The sequence below is a fragment of the Haemorhous mexicanus genome, chromosome 2, assembly GCF_027477595.1.
Source record: "Haemorhous mexicanus isolate bHaeMex1 chromosome 2, bHaeMex1.pri, whole genome shotgun sequence".
In the NCBI taxonomy this organism is placed as follows: Eukaryota; Metazoa; Chordata; class Aves; order Passeriformes; family Fringillidae; genus Haemorhous; species Haemorhous mexicanus.
Window position 1 is genome coordinate 61,642,823 of NC_082342.1, and position 25,936 is coordinate 61,668,758.

The window sequence follows — 25,936 nt, forward strand, 5'->3', positions numbered from 1 at the left end:
GCACCCGCTCCTGACAGGTGCGGGAATGCCACAGCCAATGCCAGTCCAGCCCTGCTGACTCACTGTGACAGGTGCTGCCCATCAGTTCCCCCAGAAAAGGGAAGCTGACCCCTCCAACCATGCCACTCATAACTGAGAAACAGAGAGGAACCTTAAATGCCTGGCAGAAGCCCAGCCAACGTGCTGCATCCAAAGGTCATTTTCTGGAGTCACCTTATTGAAAATTCATGGACACTTACTGTACATAGATTTCTTCTGGTTAAACCCTTCCAATAGAAGGTGTCTGTGGACACAAAATGAGGACTAGGGAAATTTCACAAGTCCCGCAATAATAAACTACTCAAGAAACTGAGATTTCAAAAAGGGCAGCCAGTTCTTACCCTGCCACTTTTGTTTGCAAAATCAAAATCAAAGTTCTCTTAAAAGCAACTATGCTCATGCAAGAGAAGTGATCTCTTTTTAATTGCTTTTCCAATTAATTGGTTTTCAAGGCTTTCTTCATTTCCTGCAAGGATAAGAGGGTCATATTCTCTATCATACCCATGAATTTGCCAAGATTAAGAACTTCCATTTACTTCACTCACTAAAATTCACAAGAAGCTGTTCACAAGGAAAGATTAAAGGTTTGGGGTTTGAATCACTGGGACAGATCTACAGCGGTCTTTTGCTGGTAGTCTGGGAGCTCAAAACAAAACAGACATCATCCCAACATCCTTTCCAGCAAGAAGTCTTTTGATCTTCTTGTCATGGAACAGTTCAGAAGCTTCATAATGAGGTAGAAAAGACCTCTCTTTATTCCACTCCAAAACCCATATAAGTCTGGTTCTCTCTCCCCTTCCCAAGGGCTTCTATCTTGCCTCCAACTTCTCTCACAAATCACTAGATAACCCAGGGTTGTGTATGCCCTGATAGGTAAACAGACAAATTTTCCATGTGATGACTTTGTAATAGCCTCTCCAGACATGCTGTTCTCTCTTTTGGGGAATGATTTCTCTCAAGAGGAGGATCCAGGTTGTCCTTTGGGATTCCTAAGTTTGTCATAACTGCCTCTCTTTCTTCTTGCCTGGGAATGGAAAAGCTTTTGATCTTAGCCAAAACAGTCATGAACTGATGTTTGGTGGCATAACAGAACCATCAGCCAGCCAGCCTCCACCTCCTTTTCTTCCAGGTGAGCATAGCAAAAGGCACAAAACAACTCTGAACCCTGGTAATAATACTTCATTATAATGTATAAAAAACCTATAAATAGTGAAAATTCAGAACTACCAAGTGAAACATTTAAAAGCTTTGCATGCAAACCTCTCCCTAGCCACCTAGAAAGAGGTAAGGGTAAATCTCTTTGTAGTTTGGCAATGCTTACGGCTTTTCTCTACTGAACATGTTCTTCAGAAACCCTTCTACCTCCTTCCATAATTTCTGTGGCCTCCCTGTTCTCCTGCAATTTAACAAAAACTAAAGGTACCAATTCCCCTTCCCCTCCCCACTCCTCACCAGGAAGCAAGACACAGAAAACAGTAAGTAAACTGTCTCCTCTCCCGTTTCCCACATTCTCATTCATCTAAGGAAAAAATAGGCAGTAATTGTACAGGTAACTATGAATAAATCAATTTAAATACCTCTACCATCTGTCATAGTGTTTCTTGTTTCCTAAAGCAATAAGTGATCTGAAAATCTGGTATAAGTTGGCTCTTCTTGGAGGTCCAGAAACTACTTGTGAGAACAGCCTACAAAGTATGCTGTTCTTTGACACCATGAAGAGGTGTCAAAATGGATGTAAGGTCTCACAAAGCAATAAGTCTCATATCTTCATGTTCATAGCAATCAAAATCTCATCTCCGAAGAAATTACTGCTTTTTGGCAGCCCATATATTAGCAGGATGTGAATATTAGCCTTGTCCTTGAACTCAGATTTCTGTTAAAGGCAAAATAAAGTTACTGGCTTTATTCTCCATCTTCTGCTCTGTTCATGATAACAAACTGCTTTAAACACTCTCAAACTTTGAAGAGCATTCAGCACCAACAAGTCCCATTCAGGTATGCAAATAAGTTTCTTTGGATGTGGTGGATTCTGAGTGTTCTTGAAGAGCTGACCCAACCACTGCTTCTGCACTACTTGACGTACTGTTCACTGGATTTAAAGATGACATTGGCAGACAGACTTGGGAGCAACTTTGATTGTTAGGCATACAGGGAGAGTGGTTCTGTTGTGGTACAAAAATGCCTTTTGAAATGAGACACTCTTCTGCATGTCTCTGATCATGTGTTTAAGTTACATACCTTGTGCAGACTTCCATACTGAAAATAAAATAAACTTCCTGAGTACCCTCATTTAGCAAATACTTCCACAATGGTTATAGCAGGTCATGAAACAGACACTTGTTCTTCTCTCTGTACTCCTTGATACTAAAACACTTGGGAGTGGTCATTATTGAATGACTGAAGAGAATATGCTACATTTAAAATCACACATCTTTTGCTTCTGGGCCTTTCATTAGGAAGGTAAGAATTCACTTTCTTCTAAAAACTAAAGGGGAGACATGGACCTTCCCAGTTGTTGTCATGGATACAGCTGCTGAGAAAAATGTCATGGTACCCCTGCAGGTAAAAGTATGTGACAACTGCTTGGAATATTTGGTGGTTAAGCACCACAGATGTTAAACATTCTCACAAGGCTACCAGGCTCCTCTTGAAATGTATACTATTTTTTTAAAAAAAATTAAAGAAAAAAGTTTATTTTTAAACATAAAGGTTGTAGCATTAAGGAAGAAAAGGCTAAGCAGTTAAAAAAAAAGTTGGCACTTTCAAAGTTCATGATGTCATGGAGGAAAAAATATTATGGAACAATAGTGTGAGTAAAGGATCAAGTGTCAGCCCAATTTTGAGTTATCTGGGTTTTGTCACTCTGTGTTATAACAGTGTTGTTAGCGACAATAACTGTATTTCTTAGATCAATGGATAATTAAAAACAAAACAAACAAAAAAGGCAACAAACACATTGGAAAATTCTGTACCAAAGAAGTTCTGATCCTGATTAGACCACCTCAAAGTGTCAGCATTTCTACTTGGACTAGGGCACTTTGAATCTACTTCTGCTTGAGCTTTTTTCTAACTCTTTACTGGAGACACAGGTTAAAAAAAAAAAAAAAAAGAAGAGGTTGAAGACAGGATTTCTTCACTGAATCACAGAGTCCTAGAACAGTATGGGTTGGAGGGGACCTTAGGGATTATCTAGGTCCAGCCCCCCCGCCATTTTCTGCTTCCAGTGATCTCAGATTCTGAATAACGTATGGTGATTACCAGAATGCTTCTGGAGTGTTGCTGCACATTGCTTAATGGTACTTCATTGTACCATGTAAGGTAAAAGGCAAACACTGTTCCTACAGAGACCATGTTAAGTTGTGGATTCTCCTCTCCTGGTCAAATGGAAGTACCCAAAACCCTCTCCCTCCTCACGTAATCTTTCAGTTAACACACTCCTAATAAGCACAGAGAGAAGGGAAGGCAGGGTACTCCTCCAGCAATCATTACTTTGAGTGAGGGAGCAAAACACCAAGGGCTGGTTAGGATGAAGAAAGGTGAGTTTGGTTGTGACACAAAGACAAGCAAAAAAAGAGGAGGAGTAGAAAACAGGCCTGCAAGCAGTGTAGAAGAAGTCACCCCAAAATGAGGAGCTAATTCAGCACTGTGCAAAGACCAAAGAAATAAGGAAGCAGAACTGACCACCCTGTTATAAATCTCTCCTCCTAAGTATTTTGGGACTGGCCTAAACAATACAATGTTTTATTTTGAAGAGATTTGTGAGCTATTGCTAAATGAAGCACGTTGGAACTGGAAGCAAGATAACTGCTTTAGCATGACGTAATACCCCAACTAATTAGCACTGTTAGGAACAAAGCCCAGGAGGGTTGTACTGGATCCAGAAGGCAAGCAGTTCATTTAGGGCTACCAAGCACCTCACTGCAGCACTGCTTCCTCCAGAGAGACACTTCCTTGACATTATCAGCTGAAGTGGTAAAGCATGATGCAATAAAAATCATCATCATCATCACCACCACCCCATGTAGAGGCACAGTTTTACTGGAAAAGTAGTTGTGAAGTACATGCTGTAAAAAGAAAGGGGAGAGCATCCACTTACACCCCAAAAAGGCTGGTTGTTTCACCAAAGTTGGAAGAGAGCAGGCAGAGCACAGATCCTACTCGAGAACAGATTCCTACACGGCTCCTTTCACCAGAGGTCATGACATTCGTCCCAGCCAAGAAAGTAGCTGCTGATCAGTGTTCTGCCATATCTGATCATCATCACTGTGGCCCAGCACCCTACCCTGGTGTCCATTGCAACACAAGTCCTTTGAAGCTATCCAGTTGTTTCAGAAAAGAAAAGCCACAAGAACAGAAAACAACTTCAAACAGCCCACTCATGGCAGGTCCCACAAGACTACTACACCTTCCCTGTTTGTGTAGCAAATCATTAGGGTAATAAATGTTTTAAAATTAAAACACGTTCTTATCCTCAAAACACATATAAAGCTTAGAACATCATCATTTCACTCCTGAAAGATGGAAAGGGGTAGCTGGATTAAGATAAGCAGTCACACTTTTCTATTTGGCCTCCAACAGCAGCAATTAGAAATATACTAAATTCATGGAAGAGATCCACCTGAAGAAAACAAGGAAAACAAACAAGGAGTGTCGCAGAAGCTACAGATTGAAGAAAAAGAATGAAAAATTTCAGAGAACAAACAGTGCCCTCAAGGCACTATTGTCCCTTTTAAGATCCACCCACAGAATAAAGCCTTTCTGAGGTGTAAGCATCTCTCTTCCTGGAGAAAAGCTGTCACAAAGCCATTACAACAGGCAATACCTGATATGGAGCTGGACATGGAACTCCCACAGGTCATTTTCCTGAGCAAGCTGCCCCATGTATTTCTGGGTACACATGTGCAGTGGCCAGCAAAATCTACAGGCACTTAAATCCTGCTGCTTATTTGCTATAAAATTTTGCAGCGTGATCTGTTTACAATGAGTGCAGGTTAGGTGCATACTAAGAACTCTGCACAAATCACTAAAATCACACTTCTCACTCTTACTTCTGCTCCAGAGATACTCCTTATTTCTGTGTGTCTGGTTCTCTGTCTGAAGCAGGGGCTTACACACAAGTGATTTAAGTACTACATCCCTCCTTGCTGACGCACTGAACACCCTCTCTTTCACTAAGCCTTCACTTAAGCTTCTGTTGGCTGTGATGACACATGGAGACACCCTTAGAAGCTGTAAGAGCAGTCCTGTTCATTGGCAACATTATGCCCATGTCAAGGCCCAAAAGATTTAGAGGTCACTGAGACAGTTGAGCATTCATTGGGATGTGTACTTCCAGGAGTCCAAGACATTGCCCCCAAAAATGTGTTCTTAAATTACTTTCTTGTTTGCAAACAATCCTCTGCCTCTGCTTTGATCTACCTTCAAAAGGAAGCTGTTCCACACGTTAAATTCCATTTCAACTGCACTGATGAAATGTGCAGAGTGTCCTTCGCATCCTGCACTCTTTTATATTGAAGCTTTTAGGAACGTTAAGCAGATCTATCCCCATTGTTCAAATTCCAGGATGCTGACATTTCAAATCAAACTCTCCTCTATGCAACTTGTGAAAATAACAAAGATAACCTCCCACCAATGCTCAGGCAGCTGCTTGCCTATATGCAATGAACGCAGCACAGGTTGCCAAGAGACTGCAATGATGAGCAGTGGTTTTTCCTGAATACTCTCAATGAGCTTTCACTATATATTATCTCTGAGCAATAAAACATGCAAGACCACATTCTTGTTTCAGTTTAGAATTCATTTTATTGCTGATATATAAAAGGACAATTTTATTTTTATTGATTAAGAACATCATAGTATGTCTGTTAAAACTGAGAATAAGCAATTTTCAGATAGCATGTATAGAACCCCCCCCTGAAAGCTCCATTCCCTAAAGTAAAAATTAAGTGCAGATTAAATGTAATTTACGAGGCTCTAAAGAACAGAAAAACTAAGTCTATTAGAAGATACTGCTAGTCATTGTCAACCTTTCCATCAAAGAATAAGGCAATTTAAAAATTAAAACAAAAGCCACCATTAAACCTTAGGTGTCAGAACATTTTTTTCTTGCTTGCAACTAGCAAGACGAATAATCATTTTATACACTGTGTACTATTTAAAGAACAAAAGCTCTTTTAGATGTGTTTCTAATACAACACTGCATAAATTCTTAGGTCCTAATCATTGATCAAATTTTTCAAGCAAAACACAGTCCTACCAGCTATCTTTTTTTTCCTGTGGATATTGCATATTTTTTACCATATATCTTAATATAAATTTATTTTTGTTTAAATTACACTAGATATCTCTCCAATGAAAGAAAAACACAGAAGTGCTCTTCCATATATATGACAACATTCTGCACACACCAAGAATCAGAGGTTTAGTATTGCTTAACTCCTTGGGGAGAAGAGCTGAAATCACTATTTCTCCATCATCATATGCTGTGGTAAAACTGATGAGTGGTGTTAGCAACAACCGACAAAGTTTATGCAGTGAAGGTCAAATAAAATGAAAGATGAAGCTTGGGCTCCAGCAAAAGACATAGTCTATCAACTAAACTGCACAGCTTGAAAAGCTTGATAACCATTTCCATGATATTTCCAACTTACCAGAGGGAAAGCATTAAAAGTATAACCAGAACACGAATGACCAAGATGTCAAGAAGTCTACATTTTATCAAGTCCCAGTGTCACACATTTCTGCATTTATTTGGGTCTTTTTCTGTACCACACTCATGACTTCTGAGTCATTTTTCACCACCTAAGAGGTGAATATCAACCTCCATGGCCAGACCCAGTGATGTTAGAAGAATGGTGAAAATAATGTAGCACTATCCAGGCACCCTCAACTGCATCTTGACAAACTGCACCTTTGTCAAATCCTAGGTCATCAAATGTGATACAGAATTACACCAAAAACAAACAACTAAAAAAATTAAAAGGGGGCAATTATTTAAATACTTGCAAATTCCTTTTACAGCACATCCCAGCTTTCCTGAGCCCCGAGTCCCTCTTCAAAATCTAGCTTTCAAATATTAACTAAATCAGCATACAAACAGTCTCACAGCAAATAAATCACAGCCATAGTAGGGAGACTTTTCAAAAAAAGCCATCAGGACAGGGAGGTTTAATTTAGAGAGAGGAGAAAGACTTTAGACCTTGATAAGGCATGACATAATTCCATGCCACTGATCTGCAATCATATTGCTGTATCTGTAATGCAAACAACAAGTTATTTAGAATGCTCTTAATTAGGTGTAATAAGTGTACATTGGCACATTACTGAAGCTATAAATAGACAGCAACCACATCATCTCACTCCTGCCACATGTTATGAGGTATGGGAGGGTAAAAGAAAGGCACTTTCCTTTTATAAGACCTTTCTTAAATTTGTTTTAGTGATGGGGTTTTTGTGGGGGGGGAGAGAGGGTGTTTGTTGGGTTTTGGTGGTTTTTTTTTTGCTCCTGAAGGTATTTAATCAGGCCTTTAAATACTGACAAATCTTCCTCAGCAGACACAGGTTATCCTCATCAATTGTGTAAAAGGAAGACAGAATACCTAACTTGTAATAAATAAGGAGCCACAATCTATCGATCTGTAAGACATTCAGAGAGACCCAGCTCTGGGCAACCAAATGTTGCCTTGAACACCTCTCTGCTCTGAGCATGGGGATGGGACAGATGACCTCTCAAAGTGTCTTCCAACCCAGATTACCTTTATGATCCTGTAACATTCATAAACTTTTTTTTTCCTATTAGAAGTCCCTCTCTATAACCTCTCACACCTACACACAGTAATTTAAACTGTAGATCAGCTACAAACAACCTCGGGGTATATTTCAAAGAAAAGGTATAATCATTTTTAAGAAAATTCAGCAGAAGCTCATAAGCCTTTTGCCCTGGCTATGACTTATTTTTATTTCTTTTTACTCAAATAGGAAAATACAAGATTTCCCTGTCATTTCCGACACCTCACTGTGAGACAACCTCTCAGGGACAGAGATTTATCAAAATCTCAAAGGGTAACTTGAAATATGAGCCTTTTGTAAAACTCTTGGCAGCAGATCCCTGGTTGATGAAGGAGTAGAACCCACGATGTTAACTCTTTATCTCCTCCTCAGTGGTGCACACAGCAACCAAATATTTCAAATATGAAAAAAAATTCCTTTTTTTTACCCTAAACAGTGTAAGCAAAAAAATTATAAAGAATTGGTTTGCATACACACACACAGAACTACTGGGCTCTAAATACTGCTCTCTAAGCAAGAAGTAAGATCATCTGAAGCACACACATGATCACAACTGTGGAAAAATGCAAAACTTAAGGAAGCTAGAATAAAAATTATGTATTTTTTTTACAAAAAAAGCTATTCACAGCAGTTGCATTTACCTGGCAACAGCAGGTAACATGAGATAATTCACAAAAGCACTTTTAAAAGACAGGTCTTTAAACATACAGCTTGACATTGCCAGCACATTTAATAGCTTGCTTTTGACAGGAGCTCGTCAGAAGTTCTGTACTTTACTAGTATCTTCAGTTCCTTTGAAATACTGTAGAAGAAGCAGAACAGAGTCTTGCAATGCAGCATGAGCAGCACAGATAGAAACCTGACAAGCTCAGAAGCCTGAAGGATTCTTTTAATGCCTTTTATAGAATTACCAAGTTGGGCAAGGGAAAAACTTGTCATCTAGTGGACAGGATACACACACAGACCCTAACTTGTGCAACCTGCCTTTAAATTTCTGAAAGATTATTTGCCAGTGGATTGGGGAGGGTTGGAAACCACCAGCCTAAGCAGCAAACCATCTCACGTATAAATTTCATCTTACATGCACATAGTTTTGAGGCACATTTTGGTCAATGTTCTCTCTACAAAATGTTAACCAGTGGTCTCTGTACAAGTTCTTTCTATGCTTCCAGAAGCACCACAGACTCATGTTTATTAGCCCAACATTCATTTATAACCAAATTTTAAAAAACAAGCAAACAAACATACAAAAAATCCAAGAGTCCACTGAGCCACACAAAGAGGTTTTCCTAAATTCTGGTTTCCCCCTATAAAACCCTCATAATGCAAACTTCTAGGTTGTATGAAGGTTTGCTTGAACAACTTCACTCAGGGGAAAGAAAATCAAGTTTACCATCAGATAGATGGTTCTGAAAGTTATTCCTGGTTTTGTCTGTAATGAGAAGCTGTGTAAATGGGGAAAATATTTTTTACTTCCTTGAAAGTTCAGATTTAATCAGAAACATTGGTTCTTCATCTCACACCCAAGTAACTCACTCATCTCACTTCATCTCACACCCAAGTAACTCACTGTCACACTAGCTACCCATTACAGATCTGCATCCCCTCTGCATTCATCCCAGGCAGAATCCACATATTATAAATGCATCATTATATACAATAATAAAAAAAAAATACTGTTTGCACCATGAACACTATATTCTTTCAGATTCTTGACTCACAAACCCTTTTACCCTTTGTGCTCTCTTTTATTCACTTTAATAGATCTCTGAGACTGAGGCCAATCAATGTTTGTCTAGAGAGCAACTCATGTGAAGCTCCCTGACGCTTCAGGCAAAAAATGACAATAGCTGAAAAATCAGCAAAAAGGGTGCATTAATTTTCAAGTCAATAGCTCCACAGTGAACCATCTGCTCCCAGGACTGATCAGTACCACTGAAGAAGGAGGCAGTGAAGGGTGAAACTATTAAAAGAAGCAAACTCATATATCTGCACCCTCTCCAAGACTCCACACCCAAACAAACTTCATGGTCTTTGGCAGTTACTCCCCTTATGGGAACTATTGGGAAAAATCTTGCAGAGGCATAGACTAAAAGGAAAAGGGATGTCACCCCTTCTCTGTTCAAATTCCTGAAGAAACCATGACAGCAGCAGGCAGGGAAGGAGGGAGAGAGCACAAAGCAAGATGTCTCTATGGGATCGTTAAAACAAACACAGAAGTATGTATGTGCCCATCCTCACGGTCAACAGAGTATACACAGGGAGGAAAAGTCTCTGCCTGATGCACATCTGGGCCTGCTGGACAGCTATGCTGATCCTCTCCAACATCCTTAGCTGAAGCAGAGCAAGCCACCCTTCTTACAAGCAGAGATGCCACTGACCTTCCTCTCACTCCAGAGGATCACAGCAGCAGTAAAAACTACCAGCAGTCAAACTGAAGCCGTTCAAACTCAGTTACTAAATTTAAGCAACCACACAACAGGACATAACTGACCAGAGCAGCATGACAGTCCTTTAGAACCACTTAAATCTCTGCAGGCATGAAAAACCTCAGCAGATCTTCCCAGCATGGAACTATGCCAGAAGTGCAAAATGACACTGAGGGCATAGCCGGCTCTCCTCAGCGAGCACATCTAGAAAGACCCTGGCAAGCTCAGGACACACACCCTCCTGGGGGCTGCCCACAGAGGGGCTCCTGTTGCTTCCCACCTGGGAAATATATAGGGAGACTTGCCACCCACAAGCTACTACTCACTTTCAAAACCCTATTCAGGTTGCTAAGTGACAATAAAGTAGTGCAATCTCACACAATTTGCAAACCCCAAGCGCTTAAAGGCAAGGAAATGAATTGTCCAGATCACCATAAATCTCATGCTGCCCATCTAATAAACAAATAAATTCTCATCAAATGTAAAAGCTTGCTGAATTCATTACAATAATGCTAACTCTCCCAAGAGTACAAGCTCAGGTTTTGTTAATGGGCTTTCAGTATCCAAGTGGTGAAATATTCCTAAACAGGGATATTATGCAAACAAAAAACTTAGCTAGAAAAATATTTTTTTTACTCTTTCTTCTTAATTTGGCAATATACTGTGGTAATTCCTACATGGTAAAAGTTTTTTACGTCAACTATGATCTGACTTTATATACAAAATTTTTATGACCCACATCTGACGAGCACTTAAGCACCAGATTAACTTAAAGAAGTAATTAGTCACATAGAAGTGTACAGGGTGACTGAAGTGTTTCAGTATGTGCACAAATGGTGCACTAGAATAAATCTCTTAATTCATTTTAAATAGCATCTAATGCGGTGGTCTTATTTTTAGCCTATCAATGCAATATTTATTTTGGGTCAGCATATTAAGTTTGTTTGCAGTGATAAATGCAGTGTTTAGATTAAGAAAGAATGAGGCTTCTTTTCAGTATGATATAGAGAATATAATTTAAGGATGCCCCCAAGCCAGACTTCTTTTTTTTTTTTTTTTTTTTTTTTTTTTTTTTTTTTTTTTTTGTGCCATTGCTAGCAAATTGAGAGGCATGTCTTGAATTTAGTATTATACAGCTATGGTTACTGCATGTATTTAGTACCCTGTTCTTAGGTTTTTAAAAGAAGATTTTGGAAAATGCAACTGATTTTTTCAAAGCCAGAGGGGAAAGGATAGAACAGCAATGTAAAAAGGTGGCAAACACAAAGGTGAAAGAAAGAGTTCTCTCTCTTGATAAAAGCAAAGTTCAGATACCAAAGTATCAGACCAAACAAAAAGTCCAAACAAAACTAGCCATGCTGTCAACAACTTCAAGCAATGGCTGACATCATTCCTCCTTACTTTACAAATAATAAAAAAATCCCAAAAATTTAATGGCCAACCAGAACAAAATACTGGTCTTGTGGTTCCCTTGCAAGTAAGCTACTGAAGTGCTCTCACAAGACATCAAACTATGTCTTAATTATCCCTGTCAGAGGAAAACAGCCAAAACAGCATGACTACAGAGCATTCTTTTATACCCAAAACTCCATATTCTGAGCATCAATGAATCCACACATTACCTTCTTGCTTTGCTAAGATTCTGAGGTCTACAAACTGGATATACTCTTCTATAGATCCCTTACCAGAAGCATGGCTGGTCAGAGTTCAAAGAAAATGAGAGGAACATTGTTTTAAAAGAAATATATATATATATATATATATATATATATAGCCTTTTAGAGTGTTCCAGAGCAAGAACATTGGTCTAAGCTGCCTTTTACTGTATTCAGCTAGTCAAGAGAATTTCAACACTTCTCTCCAGAAAAAGGCTTTGTGATAGCCAGACAGACTGCTCTTTTAATCACTACTCCAAATACAAAACCACTTTTGGTTTTGTAATTCTAGGTACTCTGCTTTAGATATCCAAAGTAATTTGGCCAGTCCAGCTAGTCATCCAGTAGTCATACAGCAGTCATACAACAGTGTTGCATCCTGCGTTCTGACGTAACTGCTGGAAACAATTCAAGATGTTTGCAATGATCTATATAGCCTTACATGGATAAAGACCCGGCTATAGAATAGTCCTTTCTTGAGCTCTGGCATGGCTGGTCTGTGTCTCCAGGACTCTGCACATGAAGTCCATAAGATAAGGCATCTCTGAAAGGGATTCCCAGTTATTATTTATTCTTGAATAAGTCTCTTTTTTTGCTTCTTAAAAAACAGAAATTCTCCTTAAAGTACAAAATAAACTCAAAGTGTTTCACCCAATCTTTTTCGCAGAAAAGCATTCTCCAGCTCCTTGGAACAAAACATAAAATAATCAAAATCCTGTATTAAAGATGAAAATGTGATTATCTTTTTTCCACCTTCACAGCTCACCCAGGTAGCTAGGAGGAAAAAAAGGGTAATTCATGTTATCTCACAGAACAAAATAACATTAAAACTTTAAAGATTCCAGGGGAAAAAAAAAAAACCACACCATGGAAACAAACACAAAAAAAAACCCCTCAAAAGCATTCTTTGAAGACCTGCTTGCAAATACCTACTGTAAAATGTTACAAGCTCCTCCTTTCTTGTACTTAGCTAGCAATTTAAGCTTTGCCAATACATGCATCACTAAAATGCCTTAGCAGATTTCATTTCAGTTTTATACAAACATGTGTCAGAATTTGGAGTGGTAATGACCACTGTGCCTTAAATAGTGTAACTCTTTCCATTCTAACCCTGCTTTACTTCTACATAGTGTGTTCAGTCATTTTTAAGTTCCCCAAAGTATCATGTCTTTGCCTAAAATTTTCCTTTAATGGACTCTATTTTCAAAGCTTATATAGACACACAGCAATTATGAGAAGCAAAAATATTTCACACCATCTAATGCTACAAACTGGTTTGCTTTGTCCAGGCATACTCTGGAACAGAATAATATATTTCTATATATACACATATCAAAACTTAAATATATTGCCCTGTGCATACATATGTGTGTTGCACATATCAGGAATGCACATTAATGAATATTTCACTTTAAAAATAGGTTAAAGTCCCCAGGATGTGGTGAGAGAAAAAAACTGGCCAGATTTTACAACAGTTGAGGGAAAAAAAAAAGTTGCTGAGATTTACTAAGGATGGATATACAGTACATAAATTTAATTGCAGAATTAAAATAATGGAAAATACGAATACTGAAGAGAGATATCCTGTAGCACCCTTCAGTCTGTTCTGTGAACACTACCAGGTGCCAAGAACTTGAGGACAATTGCTGTGCATTTCCTTGCTAGTGACACTATTCATATTACTGCAGTTGCAGAATTAGTTGCAAAATTACAGCGCATTTTGAAGCTGTGCAGAGTCACACAATCCTAATGCATATAAAGGATCTCCACTGGGGTAAACTTAGCTACCATGGCATTTTCCTGAGAACTTCTAGTGCATTAAAAAAAATCATGTTTCCTTAACCAGACAGGAATGAACCACTACTTAGTTGAGTAAATTGGGAACCATTAAAACAAGGAAAAACAGATCACATTGCAAAGAATGATGCTCATGCATTTGACCACTGGTATCACTCACAGCACTTTACACTTAGGTGAATTAACAAGCTATGGTAAACTGAGAGAAATGTATACCAGAAACAAACAGGAAGTGACTGCTGGGACTTGGCACTGTCAAATGTCACCATATGGAAAAGGTTACAAACTTTTTGAAGGCTCAGTTCCTAAATGGCTGGTGTGAAGGCATATAAAACCACATTGGGGAATTTAATTAATTTACTTTTATTACTCCATAATGATTTAAAATCTCAAAAATATATATATTAATAACTCAGATAAGAAAATTCAAGTAATAATTCTTGCCATTTAACTAAACAACACTATATTATTCCACTAATTATAAGACAGTCTTGCTTCAGAATATCTCCCATGTTACAGCAATTTCATTACTAACAAAAACCACTGGGGGTGAAGGAGAGGAAGAAAGCTTTGTCCCACATACCTTGCAAGTGTATTTATCTTACTCAATACACCACATTTTCTTGCATTTCCTAAATTGTACTTTCTGCTCCAGAATGTCTGCTTCATGCAAAAATAAACACAGGCCAGAGACTTAATGTAGATTTGAGGGCAAAACACATATCCAACAGAGGTTTTGCATTAACTGGATATGGAGCCATCAAAATAGGAAGCTAGGTCAGTGATAAAAGTGCTACTCTTCATATGCAGTTTTTTGCAGAGTACTCAAGACAAGAGTAGGAGCTCTAACCGCGCTCATCTGACAACTATACTTCCAAGTATCCAGGGACTGTTTCATTTATTAATCTTCTGCTGATCCTCAAGGTGAGGAGAATTCAAAGAGAAAAAGTGTGAGCTCTAATTTGAACTTCCCCTTCTTGACACATTTCTGCTGTAAAGAACTGAAGAAAGGCCATCTTTTTAAGGAATGTGCTTTGCACTACAGCAATTAACTTTAAAGCAACTAGAAGCCAGCTGATGACAGGCAGTTTTCAGGCTGTAGCCCCAAGAACTGAAGTCATCTGTTTAAGGAAGGCACTGACTCTGCCTGTCTTAACCAACATCTTTAAAAATGAAGAAGCCAAATTTAACACACACATGGAGAACTTTCCATTACTTCAATCTCCACTGTAACCCTGCTTGTAACCCAGTATCATATATACTACTTCAAAACTGTCTGACTACAGTTTTCCATTGTTATCAAAAATCCAAAATGTATATTCTTAAAATGTTTGTTGGTTTTTTGTTTTTTGTTTTTTTTTTTTTACCGAGATACGTTTTATGAGCTAAATATTCAGGTCTCCCAAAATGAGGGGGAAGGATAAGTAGACATTACAAAACCAAGAGTTGTTTCCATTAGGGATTTTGGCTCAAAAGTGCTCAAACTTCACAAGGGAACCTGTCACCTATTTATTCACTAGTGTTTCCTCCATGGAACACATACAAACCCCACAGATGCAAAAGCTTCCAGGATGACATTTAAAGATACTGGCTTTAATCTCACAGAAGTCCTAATCAGTTTTGGTCCTGATTTCCCTAAAGGTACCTACTGCTACACCCTACAGCCAAGTATGGGGCTTTAGGAAGCAGTTCCTAGTGACAAACAACATGTTGGCCTAAAGAACAGTCCTTTCATCCTTTACACCACTACTTGTTCCCTCCTCCTCAAGTTGGCAGACACAAACTCATGTTGATCTTCAAGTTTTCTGTTTGGGGTAATTAATAGTGGACACATTTTGACACAGATATGCTTTAAAGTATTCTAAAAATTTAAGAGATAGATATGCATAAACTAAAACTGCACCCATAACAGAAGTTACAGTGATTTCCAGCCGCATCACCAGTCTGTTTTTCTTAGCAACTGACTGTAAAAGTAGTTCCACTGAAATCAAGTTAACAGCTTGCTAAGGAAGTTGCTATTCAGGGTGAGTAAGCTATGACAAAACTGGACAACAGTCTTCTAAATAGTCTCCTAAAAAGTTTAAAGAGTCCTCTAAACTGTGAACCAATCATTAGCATATCACAAACAAACAATAAACTTTGGTGTAATTACATCTGCCAATATAGCAGTCTGGCTTTTCATCTTCTCATTCTCTTATTTACCCCCTGTCCTCAGTTAATTATTTAATTGGTTTTATTTAGGAAGAAAAGAGCAAAGAGTAAAAACTGCCTTTGAGAACTACAGATGTTAGAAGTTTTTAGGCTTCTGTTTGTGCTAGTGAAAGGGGTTTGTTCTTGTACATATATTTCATAAATCTTGTTAAACACACATTAAAAAAAATCCACTCCTGAGTGATTCTGTCTGCAAAGTATCACCATATGGTAGCTTTCACAAATGATCAACTGTACCAAAACATCTAAAAATAACATCTTCCTTAACTAAAACAAAAACAATTACCAGCGGAGACTTTTGGGTATAGTTCTGAGCTAAGGAATCGATACCACGTCGCTGAAATGCTTCAAGTAAGTAAATAAGCAACCTCTGGAGAAAAATAGCACAGTCCTAAATGGCCCACAAGCATCAATGATAAATGCAATATACATGCTTTGGGTTCTTTCAAAAGTCTATTCTTAGATGTAAGACAAACCCAATCCATTTAATTAAAACCTTAGCTTACAAACACATCCACCAAGTAAGTGAAGCTTAACAAATCTAATTTGAATGAAAGGGACTAGCTGGGTAAAAGAGCAGCTCCCTGATGTTCCTTGCTCTAGTGGTTTCATGTAACCACTGATCACCAACTACTACAACAGCAAACATACAACACCCTTAAACTAAATGGGAGTTGTCTGTCTAAATATAGCTACTTTTAAATAATGCATTGTGCGTTATAAAATAAAGTGCTACTGAATTATTTAACATGGGTCTCATCTTTAACAATGATATATCACTTTTAATTAAATTGAAAGGAAGATGCTTGTATTTTGAGTTGCATATTATTGTAAATTGCAACCAGTAAAGCAACATTTTAACTCCAATTATGTCAGCAGTCAGTTTTTCCTATATATATCTGATTCACAGAAATAGAACTGGGACTCAAGCTAAGATAAGCAAAAGCAAGACTTGCAGAGCTGTCTTAAATCTTCAGGCGATCCCAGATCAGCATTCATTCACAACCTTCAGATACAGAATATCCCACCCGTCTGTAACAGCTGGCAAGAAGTGGCTGGGATTCCAATCTCACCAACCTGTGTCGATAACATTCATAACAGGCATGTTTTCCTTATGCAAGTATCAAGCTCTTTGACAGCAAACACTCAAATGCACTTAATGTCACTACAGCTAATAAAGGCATAGTGCCCTGTAACTTTTAAAACGTTCCGAAGACACAAAGGGTGTTAAAGCTGAAAGTTTGTGTAGAACTACGTCTCCAACACAAGGCAACAGTTGTATATTATTTACTATAGTAACCTTTCAACCAGGCCTAACATCTGTAAATGCAAAATTAACATTTAGCAACAAAAGGGAATGACACATCTTGCTTAGGAGGTTTCAGGAAAAAACTGCTTTCCACCTCACATAACGGAGTAACATTACTGTTTAATAATCACTGTTTAAAGGTGGCTGCCTTTTGCACGTAGTGCATGGAGCTAAAGCCCAAGGGAAGAACTGCATCAACCGGACAGGACTTCACTAACTACTAACTTTAATGGGTGCTCTGGAGAGGAAACAACACCACATGACCTATTGTGTAGAAATCAAACCCTAAGTGTGATCAGTTCAGGCCTGCATGGAGTCACTTTGCCCTCAAAACAGACACTTACAAGAAAAACCCTGATCGTCACGTCATTGCATCAATAAGCTCTCCCCAAGGGGGTTTTGTGCAGACCCCATCACTGACTGTGGACCACGCTTTGTAGAAAGTCATGGGATCCTTCTACACAGCAAGTCTATTTCATTATGTTTATGCTTTCAAATGTCTGCTTGTTGATTTTACAAGGGGGGGGGGGGAGGAAATTAAATAAATACACCATCCATGAAAAAAGTTAATTCCACTGGGACAACTTCGACAGCCCGAGACTGCCAAAAAAACTGCAATAACCTAAAATTTTGACAGCTGCTTTACGCATCTAGTGCCACGAGCGAGGATGTATAGAAGTTTACTTCTCTTTCCGCGAGGTGCCTTTCAAAGTGGAAGCCGCCTTTCCCTCCTTGGCGGCACACCCGAAGAGGAGCCCGAAGTGCCACCGCGGGCTCGGTGCCTGCCTCTCTGGCGGGGCGCACGGCAGCGGTCCCCGGGACCGGCGGTGAAGTAAAAGGGTGGGCGGCGGGTATGGAAAGTGGTGAGGAAGGGCTCGCTGAGCCAGCCCACCCGCGCCGCAGGGTGGCAGGGCGGGATCCCCGCGGCAGCGGTGCCCGCCGCCGAGGAAGAGGAGCCGGAGGGAAGGAGGGAGGGAGGCAGCCCGCCGCTTCCCCCACACCCAGGACGCCCGGCAGGGCAGGGCGGCTGCCGGGGCAGGCAGCTTCCCCTCCGGCCAAGCGGAGCGCCGCAGCCCCGGGGGGCTCTTCCTGCCAGCCGGGGACAGATGTGGACGCAACAGCTGGACGGGGAGGAGGGGAGAGGAAAGGAAGGAAGAGGCACGGTTGTCTCACAACCCCCCCCTACCGCCACCACCCCCCGCCGCCGCTCCCGGGGATGCGGGCGGGATGCAGCGACCGTCCCCAGCTCCGGGTTAGCCCCGCTTTGGGATGGGGATGGAGAAACCGGCCGTGAAGGCGGCGGGGCTGGCCGGCTCCTGCCCTCCTTACCTTGCTGCGGATCTGGCCCGAGGTGGACACTTTCCGGATGAGTTTCTGGGGGCCCTCGTGCTCCCCTTCGCTGTCCGACGACTCGTCCGCCGGCCCCGCCGCCGCCGCCGGGGGTTGGGGCTGGGGCTGCAGCGGGATCCCGGCGCCGCTCATCCCCGACTCGGCCCCGGCCATCTTCCCGGACTCCTACCGAGAGAAAGCACACGAGCCCGGCTCAGCCAGGGCAGCCGCTGCCGCTCCCCTCCCCGGGGAGGAGGAGGAGGCGGTGCGGGAGGGTGGGGAAAGAGGCGGTGCGGGGGGGCGGGACGGGGGCGGTGGCGGCCGCGACTCTGGCGGAGCGGAGCGGGGCCGCCCGCCTGGCCGCCATCTTCCGCCGCCCCCTCCCACGGGCAGGGGCTGCGGGCCGCGCCGCCCGCCCCCGCCCGCTCCTAGCGACCGGGGCACGGCCACCCGCCGGCGGGCGGAGCCGGGCGGACGGGCCCGGCCCCCTGCGCCCCTGCCGACCGGGAGCGGCCCGGGGCGGCCGCCGGCTGCAGGGGGCGCCGGTGCCGGCCGGGCCGCCCCCGGCAGGAGGGTGCCCGCCCGCAGGTGAGCGCCGGGGCCGGTCCGGCCGGCGAAACAAGAGACGGGGAGCGGGGAGGGTGGCCGGCGTCCCCGCACCTGCCAGGGTTTCCTGGAGTGTCCCGGCGTGGCCGAGAGCGAGCACCGCCCGCCCCCGCCGGGCACCCCCCGTGCGCGCTGTGCCGCACGGTGACACTCGGAGGGTGGCAACGCCGAGTTCCGAGCGCAAGGACGGCGAAAGCGCGCGGGTGGCGTGCGGCACCTTGCCCTGCGCCGGCCGAGGGCTCTGCCCCTCTCTCTTGGGAGCGCAGGGTGTCTCTTCGGGACTTGGACGGACAGCATATGATGCGATGGGCTCCTTATCTGTGTGCTATTCCTCCAGCCAGTCAACCCCATGGTAACTATCCATCAGCGCCGAAGCCTTGGACAGTTTTAGTAAATGCGTCTATCGCTTTCCAGTGATTTTCTCATAATAGCCTAATTTTCTTGTTATTCTGTTCATTTTTGTCTTTGTGGAAGAGCAGCCCTTACTTCTGGGGAAAGAAAGGGTCAGTTTTCCTTTTTCATCTCAGATCTGGCAGCTCACACAATCTCGAAATGTCACCACATGTTCTGAATTGTGGGACTTAGAAATTATTGTGGCTTGTATGTAGTCAGTGTTCAAAATAAGTGTTTAAATCACAGCAATACTAAATAAAACACACAAATCCTAGCTGCATGGACCGGATTAAGCATAAGAAAGCAATCAGTGCTTGTGGCTTCTATATTCCCACAATTCTATTTATATTTCCAGAAAGGGAACTAACATCTCTTAACGTGCTAATATAATGCCGCAGTACCTAAATACAAAGCATTTAATGAGGAAAAGTAAACAACTGTATAACCTATCCTACACTGCAGGCACCTTGCCACAGACTGAATTTCAAATAGTCCAGAGTTTTTATAGTCCAGCCCATTTCTTTTATTGGGGTTTTTATTTCTAGTAGTGTAGGGGAAAGCAATATTTCCATGAAGACTTGGAGTTCTTGTGGCTTAGTTCTGTGTTACTGCAGCAGATACTTCAAATACAGTTCTACTACCCACCTCCACATAGGACGAATTATGGAGTTTATATTTTAAAAAATATCAAAAGTAACATTTAAAATTCAAAATATTGAATTTTAAGGATTCAAAAGTTCTATTTTAAAGGCATTTTGATCAAATTACCTAAATGCTCTGTCAAAATATTAATAAGGCCTAAATCCTAACATTAATACCTCATCTCAAAATGATTGTGAAACTAAGGACTAATTCTGTCTTATCTCACTCTTCACCTGAGAGGGAGTTCTCCATTTTTCAAAACATGCGATCAAACTTGAGCAGGTTCAAGTATGCATTGCTCTCAGTAGGTAAGTTTAGGGCACAGCTAGGAAGAAAGATATTCAAAGCAATGTTTACGGATACTGTGTCTTTCCACCCTCCTTTCTTCCTCTTCCCCATCTGAATTTCGGGAATAGCAAATTATGCCAGAAAATGTCTCACTGTAATTCCTTAATTCTTTTGAAGGTAAATGTCACTTGAATATTGCAAGGGGACAACAAGACATAGTTTCCTAACATATTGCACATAATAGTAACTTGAGAAACGCTTGGTGCTAAAAGGACACAAGCAAGACTGGCTACATTTAATTCAACTGAATTAAATAGTGCTGGCTGAACAATAGTAGTTACTGTTAGAAAAAATACATTTTTTTCAACTTCATTTTTAGAGCTTAACTGTGAGCACTAGTGGCTTCACACTTTCTGCACCATGCAGAAGGCACCATGCATCTTCACCTGGGCTACCTCAGTGTGCTCTTCCTCACTCCTGACTATCCAAACACAGAAGTATGGTTACCAGAAAGAAAGCATTAGCCTTTCACTTCCAAGCAAGTCTCTTTCCTCATGTCTTGGTAAACTTCAGAGTGCTATGAAAAAAACAAAAAGTACTAGGATTGTTCTCTCAGGTTCCTTAATGTGAAGATTTTAGTAGCTATAACCCAAGTCTGCAAATGATAGGAAATGTCCCATGAGAACACTTCAACAAGAATATGAGAACATGGTTTCTGTGAAGCACATGGTAGATTCTGTGAAATTATAGGCTCTAAAGTCTGCAGTTGTTTAATCTGTACAGAGTTCTCCAAAATGGAGACACCAAGTATTAAGCATTGTTGAAAATACACAAGTTACTCACTCATGTTAGCATAGAAAGTTGTTTCTACAAATATATACATTGCCCAGGCACAAAGACAGTTTTAAAGATATCACTATTTCCACTTGTTCTTCTTTTCAAAGGCATTAATCAGGGTCCAGTTCCAGCCTTTACCCAGCTAAAGCTGCCTAAGGTGGCAGTGAAGTTCGCCTCAAGAAGAATTTGCAACTTGACTTCTATCTCTTCATCTCACAGCTGGATTTCTCCCTGGTGATCTGTGTCAGACTCAATATGTGAAATATTGGATAGCACCTTTCAGCCCAGTGACCAAGGCTACAAATACTCTGGCACAAATGGTACCACTTTGGTACCACAAATGGCAAGTTGGACTCGAACAATGTGGGTCTATCTGCAGCCATTAAAAATGCATACAGTATTTGCACGTGCTCTGTCTTTCAGTTAACAGTTTCACACTTCTTAGTAATGACCTTAAATTTCCTAACTGAAGCAAGGGAGTAAAAAGCATAAAGGTTGGCATTTAAAGGAAGATACTCAAACAACAAAAACCAGCTCTGCTGACATCATTTGTGCTACGGCAATTAATATCAGCTGATAAACTGCCCTTTATGCAATACATACACATTTACACTGTGATACTGTATACATTTAATACACATACATACACTGTGAGAACATTTTGACTCAACCACATTGAGCCCCAATAGGACATGTGTCGCTAAAATGCGTATGCAATATAGAAAAAAATCTCAATACACATGCACTCTAGCTGCACTGAAGATTATAGCTTATAATACAGATTACTGCACTATTTGGTTTCAGCCCTAAAACTCATTCCCTTTGTAACAAGCATTTTCACATTCTTTTTTTCTAAGTCACTTTGGCATCTATAAACCGAAGGGTAAGACTTTTCTGTCCTTCATCTCAGAAAGTTTTTCTGAGGGAATTTGAATCAATAGTGTGTCAGGTTAACAATGCATTATTCACCATGTTTAAAAGATTTTATTGAATATTTCCTAATTTTGGTGGTTAGTGATAGTTGATAGCTATGGTTTTTCACTGGGCTTCCTACTCTGAACAAGTTTATTTCAGACCTGCCTGTCTGAACTCCCTCTGCAGATCGAATTAGTGATACTATTCTTTCTTGACTTCCTTACTTAACAAAGAGGAAGCCAAAATATAACAACATGTATCCATACCACTGTTAAAGAAAGTAACTACATCACTTGTGGCTGGTTTGGGATTAGCCCAGAGAATTTTGTAACCTGTAGATTACAATATTAAGGAAACTACTAAACTGTGTTGTATGCTTGGAAGTGAAAAGGTCCAAACCAGGGCAGGTAATAAAAGTGAACAGATGCTTTGTGAATGTGTTAGGACTTATGTATGCATTTCAAAAGGAAGGTAAAGCCAAGACTCAGGTCTCATATAAAATAGGAAAATTGTGTCCAGAACTTTGTAAGTAATGTGTTAAGCCCATTTTTACTACAAAGCCACCAAACCTCCCTTGCAAGAATGCAGGGTGCGCCTTACATTTGAAGTCACTTTTACTTATCTCTGTCATGGGGTTTTACACAACTTATACTGGATTCAGGAAGAGCTTTTCCATTAAAAACAGTGATGTGAGTTAAGGAAAGGACTTCATAGAAATTTGAAGTAGTACACAGACAAATCCAACCCTGATTGGCAAAGGACTTGTCACTGCATTTAATGTCCATAACTTATTTCTCAGAATAGCTATAGGAAGAGCATTTCCCAATAATCTGACAATTTGCATAGGTTATTAACTTGCACAGATTCAAAACCTGCAAAAAATGGTTTTCCCTATCTTATTGCTCTTTGTTTCATGTTTTAAGAGCAGGGGAGAGAGTATACTGTGTTCTCCCTTTCATCATTCAGTTCTTCACCTAAATCTCTCTTCGCTCCCATTATCATAAAATGCCTGCTTATGAGCAGATGGAAAGAACAATGTGGCTCTTGCCACAAAGACCGTGTATTTTACCAGCAGGTTACCAGGTAAAGGATTGAGTGGATCAGCTGAAATTAGAGTCTTGTAAAGGAAATCGGTGGTTAACCTTAAAACTGCATTCATGGATGTACTCTATAACAAATGCAGCAATGAAATGATAAACATGACCCAAATCCTGGCCCTTACTGGGGGAGGGGGGAATGGAGAAAAAAATAAAGATGTGCTCCTTGTTTATCTAAGCCGTGTGCACAGAAGGAAACGGGCTTGGATGCTTCAACCAGGACTCCACATTTCCAAGCGGAGAGGGGCTGCAACCCATCTGCCTCCCGAGTTTCAGCTGAGTTTTGGATGACGGCAGCAATTTAAATGTCACTGTTTAATAGGATAACGCATTCACAGGAATTGACTTCGCTGCCTTCCTCCCACGATGTCTTCATCTCTCCAGGCAAAAATCTCGGGTTTCCCTTGCCTGATCCTTTCAATGTCAGCTCCATGTTACCGGAACACACATACAGCTGTTTTCCCTATCACAGCTGCATCTCCGGCAACAGTTTCGGGGCTTGAGACTGCAGAGGGCAGTGAAGGGGGATGTTCAATTTAACAACAAATATTAGGACTGTAAAAATATATTTGTGAGGGCTGCAAATCCTAGCAAGGAAGGGAGTGAACTTAGTTTGTTGTGGGTATCTCCAGGGCTCCGCTGCTGCTATCCTGAGGGTGCACACACCAAGCCACGCAAAGAATGGGTCTCCCCCGTTTGCTCTTTAAAACTGGGTTTACAAGTAAAACCTGGACCAACCAAACGAGTTAGCAAAACATGGTAGAGCCATCTAAAGGGGAGCTTGGCAGAGGCACAGGTCCATGCTTCATATTGCCTCATCAAGTTCAGGGCCAGAGGCAGCCTAGCCTTGACCTCTTAGATAGCCTGAAATCTCCCAAGCAGCTACCCAAAGCCTATTTTTAGCCCTCCCTGCCTGATGTGTGTGTGTGTGTTTGCACAATGGAGAAAAGCCCAGGAGCGGGACCACACTGCCCTGAAAAGGGAAATCTGATTTTATCGCCTGCTGAGGATGCCGGTGACATGATTTCCTTTGGTTGGAAGGAGGGTCTTAAACAGTTGCTTAAACAAACCGCAAAGGCACCTCACCGCAGCTTTCCTCCTGGCCAGTTTGAGCACTCCCCTCCCTTCGCAGCGACCCAACTTTCCCCACACGGCAGGGTGACAGCAGGGTACCCTCAGCCCCGTCCCGCTTTGCCGCTGCGATGGGAGCAGTTCCCAGCCTAGCTCCAGAAGAAGAAGGGGGGAAAAGTGTGCGTTTCTTTCTGAAAGCTGCCTCCCAACGCTGCTTGGACACGTTGCTTTTGCTGTGCTAAGACAAGGAGTTTAACGGCTTCTACATCCAACCCACTCCCCTCGGCAAAGTTGAAGGCAAGGCTCTCGGTGCTAATCCCAGGCTTTCCACCCGGGCAGTGAAACTCAGAAAGGGCAATGAACTCCCCGTCTCCCAGAGGGACGAGCTCGTCAGCAAATGGCCAGACACGGCGGGGGCGAAAGGCTCCCACCCCCCGCTCCCCGCGGGGAGGGGACGAGCGCCGGCGACAGGGCTCTGTCGTGGAGCGGGGTCGGAAGAAGGGAAGGGGGGGCTGGAGGGCACAGATAAGGATGATAGCCCGACCCCCGGCTGAACAATACAGGCAGGAAAAAGGGTAGGAAACGCCTGTGCAACTGCGAGGCACGCATGTACCTACCAGCTCCTCCCAGGCGGGGCTGCGGGCGCTATAGGAAGGGTACCCATGCTCCTCCATCACCCCGCAGCAGGTCCCCAACCTCCGCGGGGACAGCGCCGACGGGCAGCGGAGCTGGATCCGCCGGGCTGCGCCTCCCTCCCGCCGCTGCCGCTGCTCCGGCTGGCAGCGCTTCCCCGGCGCCGCTCGTCCTCCCCCCACCCCGGCCCCGCTCCTCCCTTTTCTCCCCCGGCTATGTCCAGGCCCCCTCCTCCCTCCCCCCGCCCGGCTCCTTTCCCTCCCACGGCCACCGGGCTCAGCCCCGGCTCCCGGGGGAGCCGGCCTGCAGCTGCCGCGCCGCTCACATCATCGCCGCCCCCCGCACGCCCGCCCGCCGCGCTGTCCCGGCCGCCCGCACGCCCGGCCCCCTCCCGCCCGGGAAGCCCAGCGGATCACGGGCAAATCGCCTTGGGCGTAAGCCGGTGTACGGCCGGCGGGGCCGGCGGGCGAGGGTGCGCTCCGCGGCGAGGGGAGAAAGCCCCTCGGTGCGCGGGGAGCCGCTCCTGCCCCGCGGGGACACGCCGCCTCCCCGGCCCCCCGGCGGCCCCGCGGCCTCGGTGCGGGCCCGGGGCGCGGGGTCTGCGGCCCCCACGGGCCCGGCTGCGTGTTGCGCGTCCCCCGGAGGGAGCATCGCTGCTCCCGCGTCACCCTGCCCCGAGCCGAGCCAGGAGGGGACCGGGGCCAAGGCCCTGGTGCTGGGACAGCCCTCTGGCCCCACTGCTCCGCAAGGGCTCCGAGAGCGCAGTACTGGGCTTTTGACACCCTTTGGATGTTAAATTGAGGGTGAAACGGCACCTCGTTCCCCCTCAGCGGCTCCGGGTCGTCCCACGGGCACGTTAAGACAAACTCCCAGGAGCTGGGACATGGTATAGCCACT

General features: G+C 42.8%; 1 protein-coding gene across 2 annotated transcripts in view; it reads right to left on the reverse strand.

The window, feature by feature from the left end:
• Nucleotides 1–25,174, reverse strand: part of DGKH (diacylglycerol kinase eta) — a 162,764-nt gene extending 137,590 nt beyond the window's left edge. Inside the window, exons 1-2 of one of the 2 annotated variants that reach the window (XM_059839088.1) lie at nt 25,024–25,174; nt 18,558–18,743 (exon numbers count right to left, since the gene is read on the reverse strand). In XM_059839088.1, coding sequence (XP_059695071.1) covers nt 18,558–18,743; nt 25,024–25,080 — 243 coding nt within the window. In that variant the 5' untranslated portion in view covers nt 25,081–25,174. The remainder of the gene's footprint in view (nt 1–18,557; nt 18,744–25,023) is intronic. The other variant, XM_059839089.1, reaches the window with a different exon arrangement.
• Nucleotides 25,175–25,936: the final 762 nt, after the last annotated feature.